General features: G+C 44.4%; 1 protein-coding gene across 1 annotated transcript; it reads right to left on the bottom strand.

The window, feature by feature from the left end:
* Positions 1-12,777: 12,777 nt before the first annotated feature.
* On the bottom strand, positions 12,778-15,328 carry LOC124697286. Its single transcript, XM_047229899.1, has 2 exons — positions 14,161-15,328; positions 12,778-13,320 (listed from the first exon to the last, which is right to left on the bottom strand). The coding sequence occupies exons 1-2, from the start codon at positions 15,326-15,328 to the stop codon at positions 13,268-13,270; spliced, it is 1,221 nt and encodes a 406-aa protein (XP_047085855.1). The 3' UTR covers positions 12,778-13,267.
* Between the last annotated feature and the right edge of the window lie 2,087 nt (positions 15,329-17,415).

Here is a 17,415-nt window from a genome sequence, read left to right as displayed (position 1 = left end):
TTTATTTCTTGAATTGTACAATCATTCATTCACGAAGATCGTCTCTTTAGCTGAAAAGCAGGAATTCATGCATACAGTCTTCAAAATAGAAAACATGGCACTAGAAGAGCGGACTCCCTAATCCAATATGTAACAGAACGTACAAAGTTTATAGTGCCATGCTCATCGCAATGCACATCGATTAACAAATGCATTGTTTCATTTCAGCAACCTCAGAAATGGCAACCTAAAGAGTAAAACCTGCCCAGATCTCCTTCCCTAGCATATCAAAGGCCATCACGGTAAAGCTCACTGTACTGAATACATTTGTCAGCACAAAACCATCCTTAGCATCTTTTGTCCATCTTTTCAGTATGTAAATTTCAGTATGCCTTGTACATAAAGAGCTAAGAATACTCTCAGAAGACGCAGGCCACCAGAACTACCAAACTTGCTACATCTAAATCCAGCTCTACTGCAAGATTTATCATAGCTGACCATGCATGTGGCCTCAGTGTCTTCATTCGTGACCTTATACATAGTAATAAGCGCACAATTATCAACATAAGAGACATACAACCTTACAATTCAACGAATTCATCCTCAAACATGTTAAAAACTGTCCTTGTGTATATGCCCGACACATGTCTCAGCATGTTTTGGGGGTTCTTATAGCAGGTGTTAGAAGGCGTGGCAAGATCTTCTAGAGCTCCTTTTTTGGCTCACCTGCCATCACATATTCAACAATGAAATGCAGTAAGGCAGACAGGTAAAGCTGTTCTTGTGCAGCGTTGAATACATCTTCTGAATATACAAGAACCCATTTTCACAGAAAACTGGAGCCATAAGCTGTCATCTCGGTCATACTTATCAAGGACTTGTTTCCAGCCCGACTCAGAAAATTTGTGCTGTTTCGGGCCCATTGATGCAAAGAAAGAATTCATCTTCAAAGGAAGTGCAGCCAAAATAAATAATGGCCAAAGATTCCTTGCTGCATCTGTTTAGTACTGGAAAAACAATAATGATGGTGTGTTGGTGGAAATACTTTCGCTGTTGCTCAATCAATGCCTTCATGAAGTAGATATTGACGCATGAAGGTGTGAACTTATTGCTATGTTCCAGTTCTGAAATGGACGAACATACGAAGCCTCAGCGAAATGCTAAAAATTACACAGTGCACATGACGATGGAAAGAGGTGACCTGAAAGATGCTGGCTAGTGTAATTTTTCATTTTATTTATTGTCTCTGAGACTGCAGGTCTGCACATTATACATGCAACTACCAAGTATGCGTAGCCATGATCTATCTGCGCTAAAAAATTGTCATGATAAAATAATTGCAAGGATCATTCAGCAAAGAGAGATAACAGTTGCATAAATTATTTTTTCGAGAAAACACAAAAAACAATTGCCCCTCATTTTATTGAACAAGAAGCTATCATCTGGGAAGCATTGGTGCCAGCATATTACCGTAAGTATACTCAACTACATGATTAAAAACAGCATAGATTATCAAAAGAGTACAGACTACTCCCTCCATTCACCATTGTAAGATGTTTTAGATTTTTCCGGAAATGCATGCATCTACGCACGTTTCAGTCTGTATCTAGTCCACATTGAAATATCTAAAACATCTTATAATAGTGAACAGAGGGAGTACATTCCTAGAGTTGCATACTTTATTGAACTACAACCAGCAATGTAGTGTTTGTTCCTGTCCAACCTACAGTTGTCCGATATTAGTCTGAAGAAACAACAAAAGAGCTCCGGTGGATCATGAGTAACAACCACATTAGACCGGTGGTGATAGCACACTTTTCAAATAAAAAAGAGCATCTTGCTACACTAGAAATTAAGTCACAAATACAAGTTCAAATGGTACTCGGGGCTAGAACTCTAATACAACGAAATTTGACGTGAAATGATACTTGGGGAAGCTGAAATTCCCTGGATTAGGTACTCAATGAGCAACTACAATAAAAAGAAAAGCATCCTGCTACACTAGAAATTAAGCTAGACTACGTGACGAAAGCTTTTTTCTTCAGATAACATGTAAGACTGCCGACCATATTGATGCAATGCGATGGACTCGGTGAGAACTGCAGCAGCCATCCCTTCACATGGAGAAAACTCATTATTAGTTCAGCAACGTGAAAAGGAGCTCTGAAACAGATATCATATCCTAGGCTATATCTCCTCGGAATACTAATGACAACAAATAAATCATTGAAGCATTTTGACACTAATTTGTTGGCGTGCGGGAGTTGAATACTGCAGCTGCTGTTTGTAATGAACTAATAACGTAACGAACTATTTCCTTCTAGAACTTCTCCCACCAGAGCTCGGAGCTGGTTTCTCCACAAGCTAAAGCCAAAAAGGAAGGGTTCAATATATTACTTTGAGCTTACAAACTAGTATGAAATAGCTATACCAAGGGAAAACTCTAGGCATATCCAGAAAGACACTCGTATCACTTTACAATCTAAAAAGGAGCCATCTATCTCAAATCACCATCATTTTTAATTCCCTACAGCCAGATGGAAAGTTGTTTGTGGCCTTGTGGTTTTATGCCACCTGTGTTGGCAGACAGTTTTTTTTCCACATAAAAAAATCAAACAGTCTAGCGTCCAGATCTCACAAACTATATCAACAATATCTTCTTACCTGTTGAATTATTACAGCACATTAGCACATCAAACCAGATAGTCATCCTATGTGCAACATTCAGCTCCATTCAGTCCACCATGGCTGCACCTAGAAGCATAAGATGTCAGGCAATTAATAATAGTTCCGAGGAAAAGAAAAATGCATAAGAGAAGGCAGCAGTGAGTAAATTACACAGATGAGCTGACAAACATAATTTGAGCAAAATAACTGACTTTGCATAGATAGCTCACTTTTGATACTATTACTAGCAATAGACAAACAAATATACTCATCTGTTGTAAAATGCAACAAATAATCCTGATAGCAGCATACTTAGTTATTTAATCATTAGGAATTTAGCTAAAGAGAACCAGGACATGGTATATAATTTTTCTCATGTAAACTCATCCCGCAATGTCAAGCATGCAAAATTAAGACATGACAAACTAACAAATTTTAACAGCAAAAGTGATCTTGGGTAGTCACTTATAAAAACTGGAGCCTGCCGGAGAAGAAATGCAGCTTAGTTTTTGTGCGCTAACAGGAGGGGTCATCAACAAGTGACCAAAACACATTGGTTCATAAAGCATGGACTCAACAAAAGCAGTTCGTTTGGAGTTAAGATTAATAACAAGATCAAAATCGATAAACATATTGGGATAGAAGACTATAAATATCTTTGAGGTTCCAAACGTGCCTACTGAGTTACTCATTTGGTATCTAAGGATAACGATGACAACTATACTTAATGATAAACTATACTAAAGCATAAGGCTATAAGTTCGTTTATCTAGCAAAGGGGCAATTGGTAAGTTCAAGTTATTAGTACACACTTAAAAATCAGAAAGAAGGTATTCGAGCAATCATGTAACAAACATAACTAGATTAGGTTAGTACTACAATATAAGGACTAAGGATAAGCAATGACCTGGTGTATAGAAACTTTTGAAAGGATGATGGTGATAGGTGTCGATGGTTTCATAAAGTTTCGTGGATTGCATAGACTTAAGTTGAACCATGTAGGTATTGCCGCTCACACTTAAAAATATGACATCAGAATCGTCATCATACCCCAGCAGTAGTGCCACCACTTCTTCGGTCAGAGGAGGGAGTTCAAGAATACTATGCATTTCAATTGTCTTCCACGGCACCCATGTGGCACCACCATGACCATTGACTTCCCTCTGCCACATTTGGAAGTGAGGATATGACAATATGGCGTAGCCAATAGCACCATGCTCAGCCCGGATGACTTGACGGTTTTTAAAGAGGATATCATTTGTAACGGGAAGTCCTCTGATCACACTTAGGCTGTGCTCACCCAAATCAAACTCAAGTATGTCATCGCCCTTGCACAACCAGTAAAGGCTATTGCCGACTAGGATCGCAGGTTTTCTAGAAATCTCACAACGAACCTCTGTTAAGATGAGATTACCCCATATGCCAGTTTCCGAGGAGTAAACACAGGCAAGGGGTTGATCAAATTGTTTGTACCCGGACATCAACACCACCTTGAATGGGCTCGAGTGGCAGCTGCCATGAATGTGGCCCTGGCCACTGGCAGCGCAGAGCACTGCCCCGTTGAAGACGCTCATCTGGAACTTCGGCGTAATGGCCAGGCGGTGCTGCTCGCTGGTGATGGGATCCCACACAACGACCTCTGTCCGCGACCTGCTCTTGATGAGGACGAGACCGTGGCGGCAATCGAGCAACTCATAACCATCACGGCTCCTGCAGCGTCCAAGGTCAAAGCGCCGAGGAGGTATGCAATCGGGAGGGTCCAGGATGGGGTTGAACACGACCCGCCGCCCCTGGTTCCTCCGCAAGAAGACGCCGAGGAGGGGTGGCTTCCGGTGGTGTGCATAGAACTGATTAAAGAACCGGGGGTCGGTGACGAGGCCTCGCCAGCGCTTGCAGACGGCGGAGGCGCGCAGGAGGGAGGAGGGCTGCGGCGGGAGGCGGAGGAGGATCTCCCTGAGCATATCGTCATCATCCGGCACGGAGTCAGGCTGTGCCAGCGATTTGCCACGGCGGCGCCGGATGTGGCCCGTCATTCTGGCGCCATCCTCGCTCGCGTGGATCTGGGGATGGAGGCGCGGGCTACGGCGGCAGGCCATTCCAGCGTCCTTCTCACTCACGTGGATCTGGGGAATAGCGAATGGCTGCATATATAGACCAGGAAAATATGGCCGTTAAAATGGATTGTTATTTGAATGATATCAATAAAAAAACAGAAGAGTGGAAACAGAGAATCAGTATGAGTGCGAGGAGATATGGCGTGGGGGTTCGGTTGAAGATGCTCTTACTAGTCATGCATGATACAATCTTGTATTTTCCATATGGCACTGCAGCCGCGTATCACTATCGATAAAATCAATAACGAAGCAACATCATACAGATCTTACGATTCTAGTGTATGAGCTGTTTAGGCTCATATACCAATCAGAACTAACTACAGAGCCAGGCAGCCAGCACACTTACCGGTGTTGCTCAATGGTCACCTCCAAGTAATATTTCCCGACATGGCTTGCTGGAAGTAATATTTCACACTACTAGTGTTTTAAGTTTTAACACTCATCGAAAACAGAAGGGTATTTAGTACTCTGTCCATCCAAAAAAGGATGTCTCAACTTTATCTATATATGCATGTATCTAGACGCATGTTAGTGTGTAGATACATACAAATCTAGACAAAGTTGAGACATCCTTTTCAGGACGGAGGGAGTATGATTTTTGATAGGCACTTCTCACTGGCACATTGTTTCTTCAGTTACTACTCAGTTGAAAACAGATCAACTAAAAGTTGACATAAGATTCAACCGAGCGCCAGCTGCCATCACATTTTTCTGCAGAAAAAAGAGTGATCCGCGTATACTGGGATGGGCATCCGGCCAGTTCGAACTTCTTCAGGGATTTCTCAAGCAAACTATATACAACAACAGTAGCATTTTTTTGTTGAAGGAATACAAGCATTCATCCCAATTCCCAAACCTCATACGAACATCGTCAGTACCAAGCACGAGATCAGACAGAACGGATATTCAGACTGGCCATTACGAGCCCCGCCAACACGTCCAATCGACAAGAGAGGCCGCGGGCTGTGAGCGAGACTACAACTGCGGATTCGGTAAAAGGGTGGAAGAGGGGCGGGGAGGGATTGGGAAGAATAGGTCACCTAGCTTCGAATCGAGACGGCAGAAGGACGGTGTCACGGCCACTGTTGGCGTCGCAGCAGCTCCACTGCCGGCTCGCTAGGACACCATCGCCTTCGACCGCCGCCGCCGTCGCCGCCGCTTCCCTCGCACCAGATGTGTCGGTTGCCTTGTTCCCAATTCCTACCAGTGAATGAGTGAATGACGGTGAGCTCTTGGTTTGTTTGTGAACTGTGTAAAAAACCCAACTTTTTTTTTTGAGGGTTTGTAGAAAACCCAGGCAAACCCTATACACCGACCAGGTCGGCGCGTACCGCGCGCCGCACACCCCGCGCGCGGTACGGGCCGGCCCAGTTAGGTGCGGGCTGCCACCTTTTTCGATTTTTCTTTTCTTTTTTCTTTTCTTATTTTCTGTTTCTTTTTTTCCTGTTTTCTTTTTTCTGTTTTCGTTTTTCTTTCGTTTTTTCTGTTTCGTTTTTTTTACTTTTATTTTTCAGATTCGAAAAATAGAAATATTTTTTTAAAATTAAATTTAAAAAATGTTCAAATATAAAAAACCGTTCAACTTTAAAAATTGTTCAAACATGAAAATTGTTCAAACATGAAAAATGTTCAAATTAAAAAACCGTTCAAATTAAAAAATCGTTCAAACTTGAAAATTGTTCAAACATGAAAAATGTTCAAATTAAAAAACCGTTCAAACGTGAAAAATGTTCAAATTTTGAAAAATATTCAAAATATGAAATCATTCAAATTTTAAAACTGTTGAATTTAAAAATGTTCATATTTTGAAAAAAAATCTTGAAAAATAATTTCATAAAAAATGTTAGATTTTAAAAAAGAAAAATATTAATAATAGAAAAAAACAGAAGAAAGAGAAGAAGAAAAAAGAAAAAAAAACGTACCTGAGCTAATGGGCCGCGGCCCAAACTACCCGACCTGGTCGCTGGGGGTGTGCGGCACCCCGCACGCGCCGACCAGGTCGGCGTATAGCAGTCCCCGAAAACCCAATTAACCATCCTAGTTCAGAATAGGCCGCTTTAGAGACCTATGTTGCAGCCTATGACTCTATGACCAAGGCCCAAAAGGGTTAAAATAGGCCACACAGGCTTCCTTCAACTTCAAGTGAATGGAAGCTAGCCGATCCGGCCTGTTTCCAGTAAGATAGAAAATAAATTCTTATGAGGCTCGTTTTCTTTTTTCGAAAATTATAAGGTGCCTATGTAACTTTTTTTTGCGAGAAATCCACCGATCTATTAATAATTATCAACGGTAGTACAAAATTCTAAAAAGTAAAGAAAATTACAAATTGATACTCGGACCACCTAGCGACGACTAAGGTGCCTAACTGCCTATGTAACTTTGATCGAAGCTCCATCACTCTGGACGCTGGCGTCATCCCAAATCCTGTCCTCAAAAGTCGAAACTCTCACCATTCGATCAATAACCATGCACTATTAGTGAAAGAGATTTTTTTTTGCATGTATACTATTAATCATGTTTCCTCTAGGAGACATGGTACCTGAAACTATCTATACTTAATAATAAAAAAAATAAGAGCATCTCCAGCCGCGTCCCCCAAAGCGTCCCCCAAAGGGATTTGGGGCGCGTCGGACATAAAATGCGTTCCAGCCGCGTCCCCCAAAGCCCTTTTTTGTCCGGCGCGGCCCGATACGGTGTCCGGCGCCCCGAGCCCGTCCCCGTCCCACAGGGGACGCACCGGGACGCCGGACACAACGAAAAGCGAGGCGAACCGACGCGGGCTCGACCCATCAGCGGCACAGGAAGGCTAAAACCCCGTCGCCTACCTTTGGTCAAGCGATGTTAATGGCGTCCCTGTTTTCCCAGGCGACGCAGGGACGCGTCTCGTCGTGCATGGCCGCGTGGCCGTCCGCGCCGGAGTTATTGTGTGCAACCACCCGCTGCCGCCGCTGTTTTAAGATGCCCTGCAGTTCTCGCCGCTCATAATCCTTCTCGTCGCCGCCGCCTCCCCCCTCCCAGATCTTCTCATCGCCGCTCAAAAAATGTCGAGCTCGTCCTCCCGCAAGATCGCCGCGGCGAACGGCTTCGGCCGCGGCAGCCTCACCGTGGCGGAGGCGTGGGCGCTGTACCACGCCCGGTATCCGGTCCCGCCGGACATGCGGGCCGTCCGGCGCCGGCGGCTGGAAGATGGCCGTGAACGGCATTGGCGTTCCGCCGCCGCCGAAGCCACGCACGGAGCAATGGTAGGACGCCGTCAAGGCCCGTCGGGCTCAACTCACCGCCCAGGAGCGGTTGGATCCGACGTGGGCGGTCGACAACAACGACGCCTGGTGGACGACGTACTTCAAGGCGAAGTACGACATCGAGATGCGCAGCACCGACAACCTCGTCGGCGGCCCCAATAGCCGGAACAAGGACGGCCGCACCCTATTCGGGGCGTTCCGGGCGCACCCTCGACAACGTCATCCGCGGCATCCGCAACGGCGCTCCAAGGCTGGAGATGCCGTCGTCGCCGCCGCCGTCTCCTCAATGGCAGCCGAGGAGGACGACGTACTCGTCCTCCTCGCACTCTTCTTCCTCAGGACCGGCGCGATCGACGCCGTCCTCGTCTTACCGGTCGACGCCGTACACCGTTCCCAAACGGGAGGTGAAGGAGGAGCCGGCGACGCCCGTCAACACGAGGCGTGGCGGCAGCGGCGGCCGCGCGGCAGCAAGGGAGGCGCGGCGGCGCCCTCCTCATCCCGAAGCCGGAGGTGAAGGAGGAGCCGGAGGAAGCGCCGCGAGCGGCGCTGCCGGCGGAGTACGAGCGGCGGCAGCGGCTCATCGCCGGCGGCGACGACCCCGAGGACCGCCCGGGGCTGCGGGCGGCGTTCTTGGCGTCCATGGACGACAAGGACGCCCGGAGGGGCGACCTGGACGCGGCGATCGCCATGTCCATCCGCGACTCCGGCAAGCCGGCCGGTGGACCTCACCGACGACGGCGAGGCAGGACCAAGCGGCTTGGTGAAGGACGAGCCCGTCGACGAGCGCGTCAAGCAGGAGGTCGTCACCGACGACATGTACAACTTCCAGCAGTACTACGACGCCTCCGAGCGCCGCAAGTGGTTCTAGATTAGCTTTAGTTTAAAGTTAGTCAAATTTCGTTCGAATCTATGTAAGTTTGGACGAATCTAATCGAATCTAGTTAAGTTTAAAATTTGCGAAATTTTGTTTGGGGGACGCGACTGGGGAGCGACGTCCCCCAAACGCGGCACGAACGAAACACGTCCCCCGAACGCTCAATCCGGCGCGGTTTAGGGGACGGTTTGGGGGACGCGGCTGGAGATGCTCTAAGGTTTCGTGGTTTGGTCCGTTCGGTTTCCATCGTCCGTCAGGCGTTTTTGTTTCGTCCCTCGCTACTCGCTACTTCGTTTTGTATTCGTTCACCTTGGCCCGGCCCAGCCAATCCATGTGGCGAGCAACCGAAGGGAGCTGAACCTGAGATAGAGCTAGCGTGAATCCCTAGACGTGCAAAACTAACGCTAGATCTCTTTTTCCTAATCGTGATGTGTCACGTTCCAACTCGTCTGCCACCTCTCATCTCCTGTCAGAGGAGCACCTCTTGCACGCGAACTCACGTAGGACATGTTCCGTGTAAGTAGTAGAATGCAAAGACTCTCATCCGCTGCGTCTACACGGCTCGCCGGCCTCGCTGAACCCCGGAGAAACGACGTGCGCGGCCACTGGATACTGGGCGAGTGATTCTCTACTTCGGAAGAGTGAATATCTGGGGATCGACTGGGATTTGCACGCTATTTTTTCAGGTAGGATGATAGGATCCATGATTCTGTGGTCTGCTCATTGTGTGCATGCGGACATGCGGTGGACTAGCATCGACGTTTGGCATGAACGGGGGTGCCAATGCGTGTTATGGTCTCAGTCTCTCACCGCCGGTAATGGTTTTGAGGATTCCTCTTGAAATTTCAGTTCACTGGTTGGAACGAGGATGCTTCCTCTGAGGTAAGATGCATACATTAGCAAATCCGGGCCATTGTAATTCAGTCAGAAAAGAGAGGAGACGTAAAAGCTCAGTTCTCTGATTTTGTAGGTCTGAAGTCAGACAGCTAAGCACAATCAAGAATTCTTTGACAGAAATTATAAGCACCCAAACCAACAAACCTCCAGCAAACTCCATGCAAGAACTAGCCAGCGATGCGATTGGGATCAGGGCCATCAGGCTAGCAGTGTCCTGTTTAATTTAAAGGGGCGAAGTCTCAAAATCTTGTTCAGGTTCGGTCTAGAAAAGCATTGTGCATAAATGCTCTTATTGGTTAAAAAAAATTGAGGGGAAGGTAAATTGTTAAACAAACTTGATCTCTATAACTGTTGTTGCAGTGCAGTTCGTTTTTCACGTTTCTGAATTCCTACATCCGCCAGCTCATGTTGCACATTAGAATAATGTTTAGTCTGTGTTAGTGATCATAGTCTTGGATTTCAGTCTTTTTACACCGATTCTGATGTTTGTTGTTTATATACTGTTCTTTTCTTTATGAGAAAAAACAATGTACTTTCTTTACTGAAAAAACATTTTGTAGGTCTGATTACTGTCCTGTAATCATGAATTTAGTAACATGTGTATATATCTCAAGCTGGCTATGAAAGGGATAAAATTTAAATTGCTTTAACAAATGTTAGTTGCAGAATATTATACTTTGCTTTGAATCTTTATACACGTTACATTTTAATTCTCCATGATCTTATGAAATTTCAAATAAAGATCAACCCGTAGCAACGCACGGGCAATTTTCCTAGTTTATGCTAACAAATTTAGAGAAGCAGTGAAGTAATGCATCATATCAACAAAGTTTTTCACAGAGAAAATGACCTATCATAAAAAATAACCAGCAAAAAAAGAGAACTTGCCCACCAAAACAAAGCTATAGAAATGGTCCATGGCTACTGACTCGTGATTCTACTCCCTCCATTTTTATTTACCCTGTGTTTTAGGTATACCTAAAGCCAAAGTTTATAAAGTTTGATCAAGTAAGTAGCTAAGTGTAGCAACATTCATAATATCAAATTTATATAACGTGAAAATACATTTTATGGTGCTTCTAATTATGCTAATATTGTATTTTTGATGTTAATATTATATTTTTTTTGGTTAAATTTGGCAAATTTTGTCTTTGACTAAACCTAAAACGCAGGGTAAATATAAACGAAGGGAGTAAGAGAGAGAAACAATAAGCCAGTTTAGGAAAAGATGCGATACTGAGTCAAACGAACCAAACAAGTATGGGATTGTGATTTGTGAAACGGTATGCATGGTCGAAAATGGTGAATGGAACCTGGGTGCGCGCGCACCCATTTACGAAAAGTTCAAAAAAATGCTATTTAAAAGTTTCAAAAAAATGTGAAGTAAATTTTTGCATGTAGATATTATGTTGATACTTACTCATGTGTGTTTTTACGGAAAAATACCAGTGTGTGTGACCTACACAAAAATGACAAAATGCAAATTCCTATTCCTGTGAATAGTACAAATTCCTGTTCACTATTCTCATTTGGACATTTTGTCATTTTTATACAGGCCACACACAATGGTATTTTTTCGTGAAAACTCACACGAGTAAGTATCAACATAATATCTACATGCAAAATTTTACTTCACATTTTTTGGAAACTTTTAAATACAATTTTATTGAACTTTTCGTAAATGGGTGCGCGCGTACCCAGGTATGCATGGTGTGCTTTCTTCTTCTTCTTAGGGGATGCATGGTGGTGTGTGAGGTGCCAGCCACAGACACTCAGACAGCAGTCGTGTGTGAATCGTCTCGAGATCTCTGGGTATACAACGGACCATGAGAGTGAGATCCCAACTCTTTTTTTTATGGGAGTTGGGAGATCACAACTAAAGAGAACACATTCGCTGCTTCTCGCTCATATACCAGCTAGTGCATGAACAGGTAATGGTTGTTCTCATACATGCCATATGAGTCAACACATACTTTTGTAGAAAAGAAAAAAGGTTCAATGGAAATATAAAAAACAAAAGGTGAGACAAAAAAGAAAAGTAAAAAACATGATATATTCTAAAAAATACAAATAAGAGGATTTAGCATATTTTTTTAGATATTTTTAAAAAATATACTGCAAGATATTTGAGAATTCAAAAAATGGGAAAAAAATTCAAATGTATTTTGGCAAGACCAGAGAGCTCAAGAAAATTCACATATACCTTTGAAACCACTGTCATGACATACCACTTCATCTATGGTCAAGGGCTATAATAGTATGGTAGATTAGAAAATATTTGAATTTGGGATACAAGATTTATAAGAAAGCACATGCACAATTGATATTGTTTGTGATCCATGTGTAGCTGGACATTTAGAGTATGAATTTATAAGAGAAAAATAAGAATAGTTGCTTGATTAGCTGAGAAAAGTTCCCATGTGCAATTTGGTTGTTGAATTCCTACATTCTCAAGAAATGAGCCTAGCTCACTCGGTTTAGAGAGTGGATGTATAATCCACAATTCGATAAAATTTATTTGTGTGCCATACGATATACAAGTTCAAATGGTACTTTGTGGCTGGAACTCCCGTGGCTGGTGAGAAGCTGCCAAGCACAGGCATGCTAACAAAAGCAAGATACAACAGAAAACCTGACTTGAAATGATACTTTGGGGAAGCACAAATTCCCTGGATTAGTTACTGAAAACTGAAAAGCATCTTGCTACACTAGAAATTCAGCTAGACTACAAGACAAGTTTTTTCTTCAGATAACATGTGAACACTGCCGGCCTGATGCAATGCAGCGGACTAGGTGAGAACAGCAGCAGCCATCCCTCAAATGGAGAAAACTCATTATTAGCTCAGCATTTCAGCAACATGAAAAGGAGCCCTGTAACAGATATCATATCCCTGGCCATATCTCCTAGGAATACTGTCATACTGACGTCAACAAATAAATCCTTGAAGCATTTTGGCACTATAATCTGTTGCCATCGGGAGTTGAATACTGAAACTGAAACTGATGTTTGTAATGAACTAATAACAGGATGAACTACTCTTTTTTAAGGACTTCTCCCACCAGAGCTCGTAGCTGGTTTCTCCACAAGGTGAAGCCAAAAGGGAGCAATGTATTGCTTTGAGCTTACAAACTATCAAACAGCTAAACCAAGGGAAAACAATAGGCATGTCCAGACTAGGCACTCCCAAGTAATCTGAACACCAACACCATACTTCTGAATAATCCGGATATCACTTTACAATCTAAAAAAAGAGCCATCTATCTCAGCATCACAATCATTTAATTTGCTTTCCGAGTTATTTACATGAGTGAATCCCTACAGCCAAATGGAAAGTAGTTTGTGGCCTTGTGCTTGAATGCCACTGTGCTACAAATCAGATATTTTACCATATATATAAAAAATCATACAGTCTAGACTCAAGATCTCGCAGACTATATCAACAAGATCTTACCCGTTGAACTATTCCAGCACAGTAGCACATCAAACCAGATAGTCATCCTATCTGTAGCATTTCAGCTCCATTAAATCCACGAGCAATGGCTGTGCCTAGAAGCATAAGAAGCCAGACAATTAATAACATTCCAAGGAATTGATAAATGCATAAAAGAAGGCAATGATGAGTCAATTACACAAACGAGCTGACAAACATAATTTAAGAAAAATAACTCACTTTGTATAGATGATTTATAGCTCACTTTTGACACTATTATTACTAGCAATAGACAAACAAGTGTACTCATCTGTTGTAAAATGCAACGAACAGTCCTGAAAGCAATGTACTTAGATATTTAATCATTAAGAATTTAGCTCATAAGAACCAAGCCATGGTGCTTATATAATTTTTCTCATGTAAACTAATTGTCAAGCATCCAAAATTTAAACACGATAAAACCAATAAATTCTAACAACGAAAGTGATCTTGGGTATTCGCTTCTAAAAAGCTGGAGCCTGTCAGACAAGAAATGCAATTTAGTTTGGTGTGCTAACAGGAGGGGTCATCAACAAGTGACCAAAAACACATTTGTTCATAAAGTATGGACTCAATAAAAGCAGTTTGTATGGATTTAAGATTATTAACAAGATCAAAACCAGTAAATATACTGGGATAGAAGAATATTAGTAGCTTTGAGGTTCCAAACATTTCAACTGAGTTGCTCATTTGGCATTTCATTTGGTACCTAAGGATAAAGATGACAGCTATATGTAATGGTAAACTATACTAAAGCATACCGCTATAAGTTTGTCTATCTAGCAAAGGGGCAATTGGTAAGTTCATGTTGTTACTGAACACTTAAAAATGAGAAAGAAGGTATTCGAGCAATCATGCGACAAATATAACTAGATTAGGTTACTCCTGCAATAAAAGGACTAAGGATGAGCAATCACCTGGTGTATAGAAGCTTTTGAAAGGAAGATGGCAAGTGATGTCAATGGTTTCATAAAGTTTCCTGGATTGCATAGACTTGAGTTGAACCATGTAGGTATTGCCGCTCATACTTAAAAGTATGACATCAGAATCGCAATCATAAGCCAGCAGAACCACCATCGCTCCTTCAGCATGAGGCAGTTCAAGAATGGTATGCGTTTCAAGCACCCATGTGGCACCACCATGACCATTGGCTTTCCTTTGCCACAATTCGAAGTGAGGATATGACAATATGGCGTAGCCAAGAGCACCATGCTGATCCTGAATGACCTGATAGTCTTGAAAGAAGATATCATCTGCAACGGGAGGTCCTGCGATCACAGTTAGGCTGTGCTCACCCAAATCAAACTCAAATATGCTATCGCGGCTGCACACCCAGTAAAGGCTATTGCCAACGAGGACCGGACGTCGTCTACGATTCTCACAAGAAGCCTCTGTTAAGATGGGATTGCCCCATATGCCAGTCTCCGAGGAGTAAACACAGACAAAGGGTTGACTATATAGTTTGTAGGCGGACATCAACACCACCTTGAATGGGCTCGAGTGGCAGCCGCCATGAACGTGGCCCTGTTCGCCGGCAGCGCAAAGCACTGCCCCGTTGAAGAAGTGCATCTTGAACACCAGAGGAATGGCCAGGCGGCGCTGCTCGCTGCTGATGGGGTCCCACACGACGACCTCTGTCCGCCACCTGCTCTCGACGAGGACGAGGCCATGGCGGCAATCGAGCAAATTGTGGCTGCTGCAGCGTCCAAGGTTGAAGCGCCGAGGAGGTATGCGGTCGGGAGGATCCAGGATGGGATTGAACACGAACTCGTTCCCCAGGTGGTTCCTCCTCGAGAAGACGCCGAGGAGGGGCGGCTTCCGGTGGTGTGCATAGAGCTGGCGGAGGAACCGGGGGTCGGTGACGAGGCCTCGCCAGCGCTTGCAGACGGCAGAGGCGCGCGGGAGGGAGGAGGGCAGCGGCGGGAGGCGGAGGAGGATCTCCCGGAGTATGTCGTCGCCGTCCGGCAGGGAGGCAGCCTCCGCCGGCGATTTGCCCCGGCGGCGACTGATGCGGCGGGTCATTCTGACGCCATCCTCGCTCGCGTGGATCTGGGGATGGAGGCGCGGGCTACGGCGGCGCGCCATTCCGGCGCCCTGCTCACTGCGTGGATCTGGGGATGGAGGCGCGGGTTGCGGCGGCGGGCCATTCCGGCGACGTATTCACCGGTGCGGATTTGGGGCTGGAGGCGGGTCGTTTCCGTTTGGGGTTTTGTTTACTCCTAGCCACGGTATGTCGGTCCTGCTCGACGGCAGATAGTGGATTTTCAGTTTCGTCAGACTATGGAGTTCAGCAGGTGCCCACCACAAAGCATCACCAGACCAGAATATTATACCTTGATTACTTCTCGCTGCCATTAGTATCTGATTTAATTCAGGGATTCCCTTGATGATATTGACTAGATCATCTTGAAACGGAGAGGGAGCTTGTTGATTTCTAGTAGAATGATGCGTTTGAATAAACACAAGCAGTTCAAGCACATGGTCATGGGAAAACCATCACATTCTCTCCCATTCCTTCGTAAGTGAAATCTTGGGGGCCTCCATCACGCTCATCTTCAAATATCATGTCACATCCCATTGATGGTATAATTCATTTATGATGTTTGTCTAGAGGCTAGCTTTGCAAAGAGCGAAGACCAGCGATGAAGATAAATATCGCTGTGAGCCACTGGTCGATAAAAAGTGGGGGGCGTATCAGGTGAAAATGGGCAGATTCTGCAAATCTGCAAATTTTGTATTCTGGCCGCTGGATGATATACGTGTGGCTGGGATCCGTCGAAACAACCTTCAACGTCTGACATGTGCACTTTACAAAACAACGCCCGCGGTGCAACATCTACTTTGCACAGAACCCCTCTGGAGCTCTCCATCTTTAGAAACGTCCTCGTGCTTGTTCACACCAAGACAACGACGGCGAGAATAAATAGAACGGAGAAATCCTTTTGACTGTGTAGTGTAGACGAATTTCAATCCTTCAAGAGAAAATTTGCAGGTAAATTCTCAAGAACAACGAATCTGGAACGTACTACCATTCTAACTACAGAACAAAATTCTCGACATTTGGAAAATATATTCGGATCAACAACGAAAAGCCTCACCAAGAACATCTATTCAGTATCTGGATCAAACATAGTTTCAGGAAGAGTGCAAGATCACGGGAAAAATTGAACCTATACACGGTATAGGACGGCGGCGGCTTGCATACACCTCCAGATCCAACGAAGAGAAAAGCCATGGCATTGAGCTATCGATGACTCGAGGCGGCTGTTTGGACGAAGGAGGCAACAGTCCATGGGAACAAATACGCTACCAAATCGGTGAGGACTGAGGAGAAGAACTGCGGCGCCGCAATATGTAGCTCGATCCAAGGAACTTGCTCGATGTAGAGCCGTAGAGGCACTAGTGGAGGACACCACCGGCGTCCAGATCTGGCGGGCGAACGTTCAGCGACTCGCCTGGAAGGGGATGGAACTGACGAGGACGAGGGGTGTTTCTACAAAATGTACGGTGAAGGGGGGGAGTCAAACATCTGACCATTCATAGCTAATCCAACGTCTCTGATGGAAATTTGCAGATTTGCAGATTGTAGCACGTTTTCAGGTGATACGTTCCCATAAAAAGGTGGCATGCCCAATCCAAAAATCTTGTGAAGCAATGTCTTCTAGAATGATTTTGGGCTCGTGCACTTGGCCGGTATGCATATCTTGCAAATAACATAGGGCAAATCCTTCTTCTTAGTTAAAGTCTCAACTTCTTCTTTTAGGCCTGCGGAGGACAACTGCATTGGCAACTTAAGCAATGTTTAGATGGATTTTTCCATTTCGGACAGATGGAATCTATGCTCCCTAGCATTCCTGGAAACCTTGCTCTTCTCCAGTTGTAAGCCTAGTAGTAGCATTATCATTTGGTGATCTCAAATACCCATCTCCGAAGATCTCAACAATATGTTCCACAAACCGTTTAAAACTCAATATGGCAAGGCTTTCTTCAACCCAAGCATAAACACATGTATTGCATCTGCAGGTACTCCATCAATTAGCATTTGAAATGCTGCGGTAATCTTGTGCAAAGGAGATAACTCAAGATGTCCAGCACTATCACTTCTCTGCTCAAAATAGTCACCGTGGTCTTTTACAGGTTGAGCTCTGCAAAAAAGATAGTGAACGAGCCAT

This window comes from Lolium rigidum, chromosome 3 (assembly GCF_022539505.1).
Source record: "Lolium rigidum isolate FL_2022 chromosome 3, APGP_CSIRO_Lrig_0.1, whole genome shotgun sequence".
Classification (NCBI taxonomy): Eukaryota; Viridiplantae; Streptophyta; class Magnoliopsida; order Poales; family Poaceae; genus Lolium; species Lolium rigidum.
The sequence above is the reverse complement of the archived record's forward strand: the minus strand, read 5'-3'. Positions and strand labels throughout refer to the sequence as shown.

Bases quoted from the DNA above. Each gene is read 5' to 3' on its own strand.
- LOC124697286 (XM_047229899.1), bottom strand. From the start codon at position 15,328: ATGGCGCGCCGCCGTAGCCCGCGCCTCCATCCCCAGATCCACGCGAGC. The intron at 13,321-14,160 runs GTGATTGCTCAT...TTATGCTTCTAG, and splicing joins CAAAAGCTTCTATACACCAG to GCACAGCCATTGCTCGTGGA.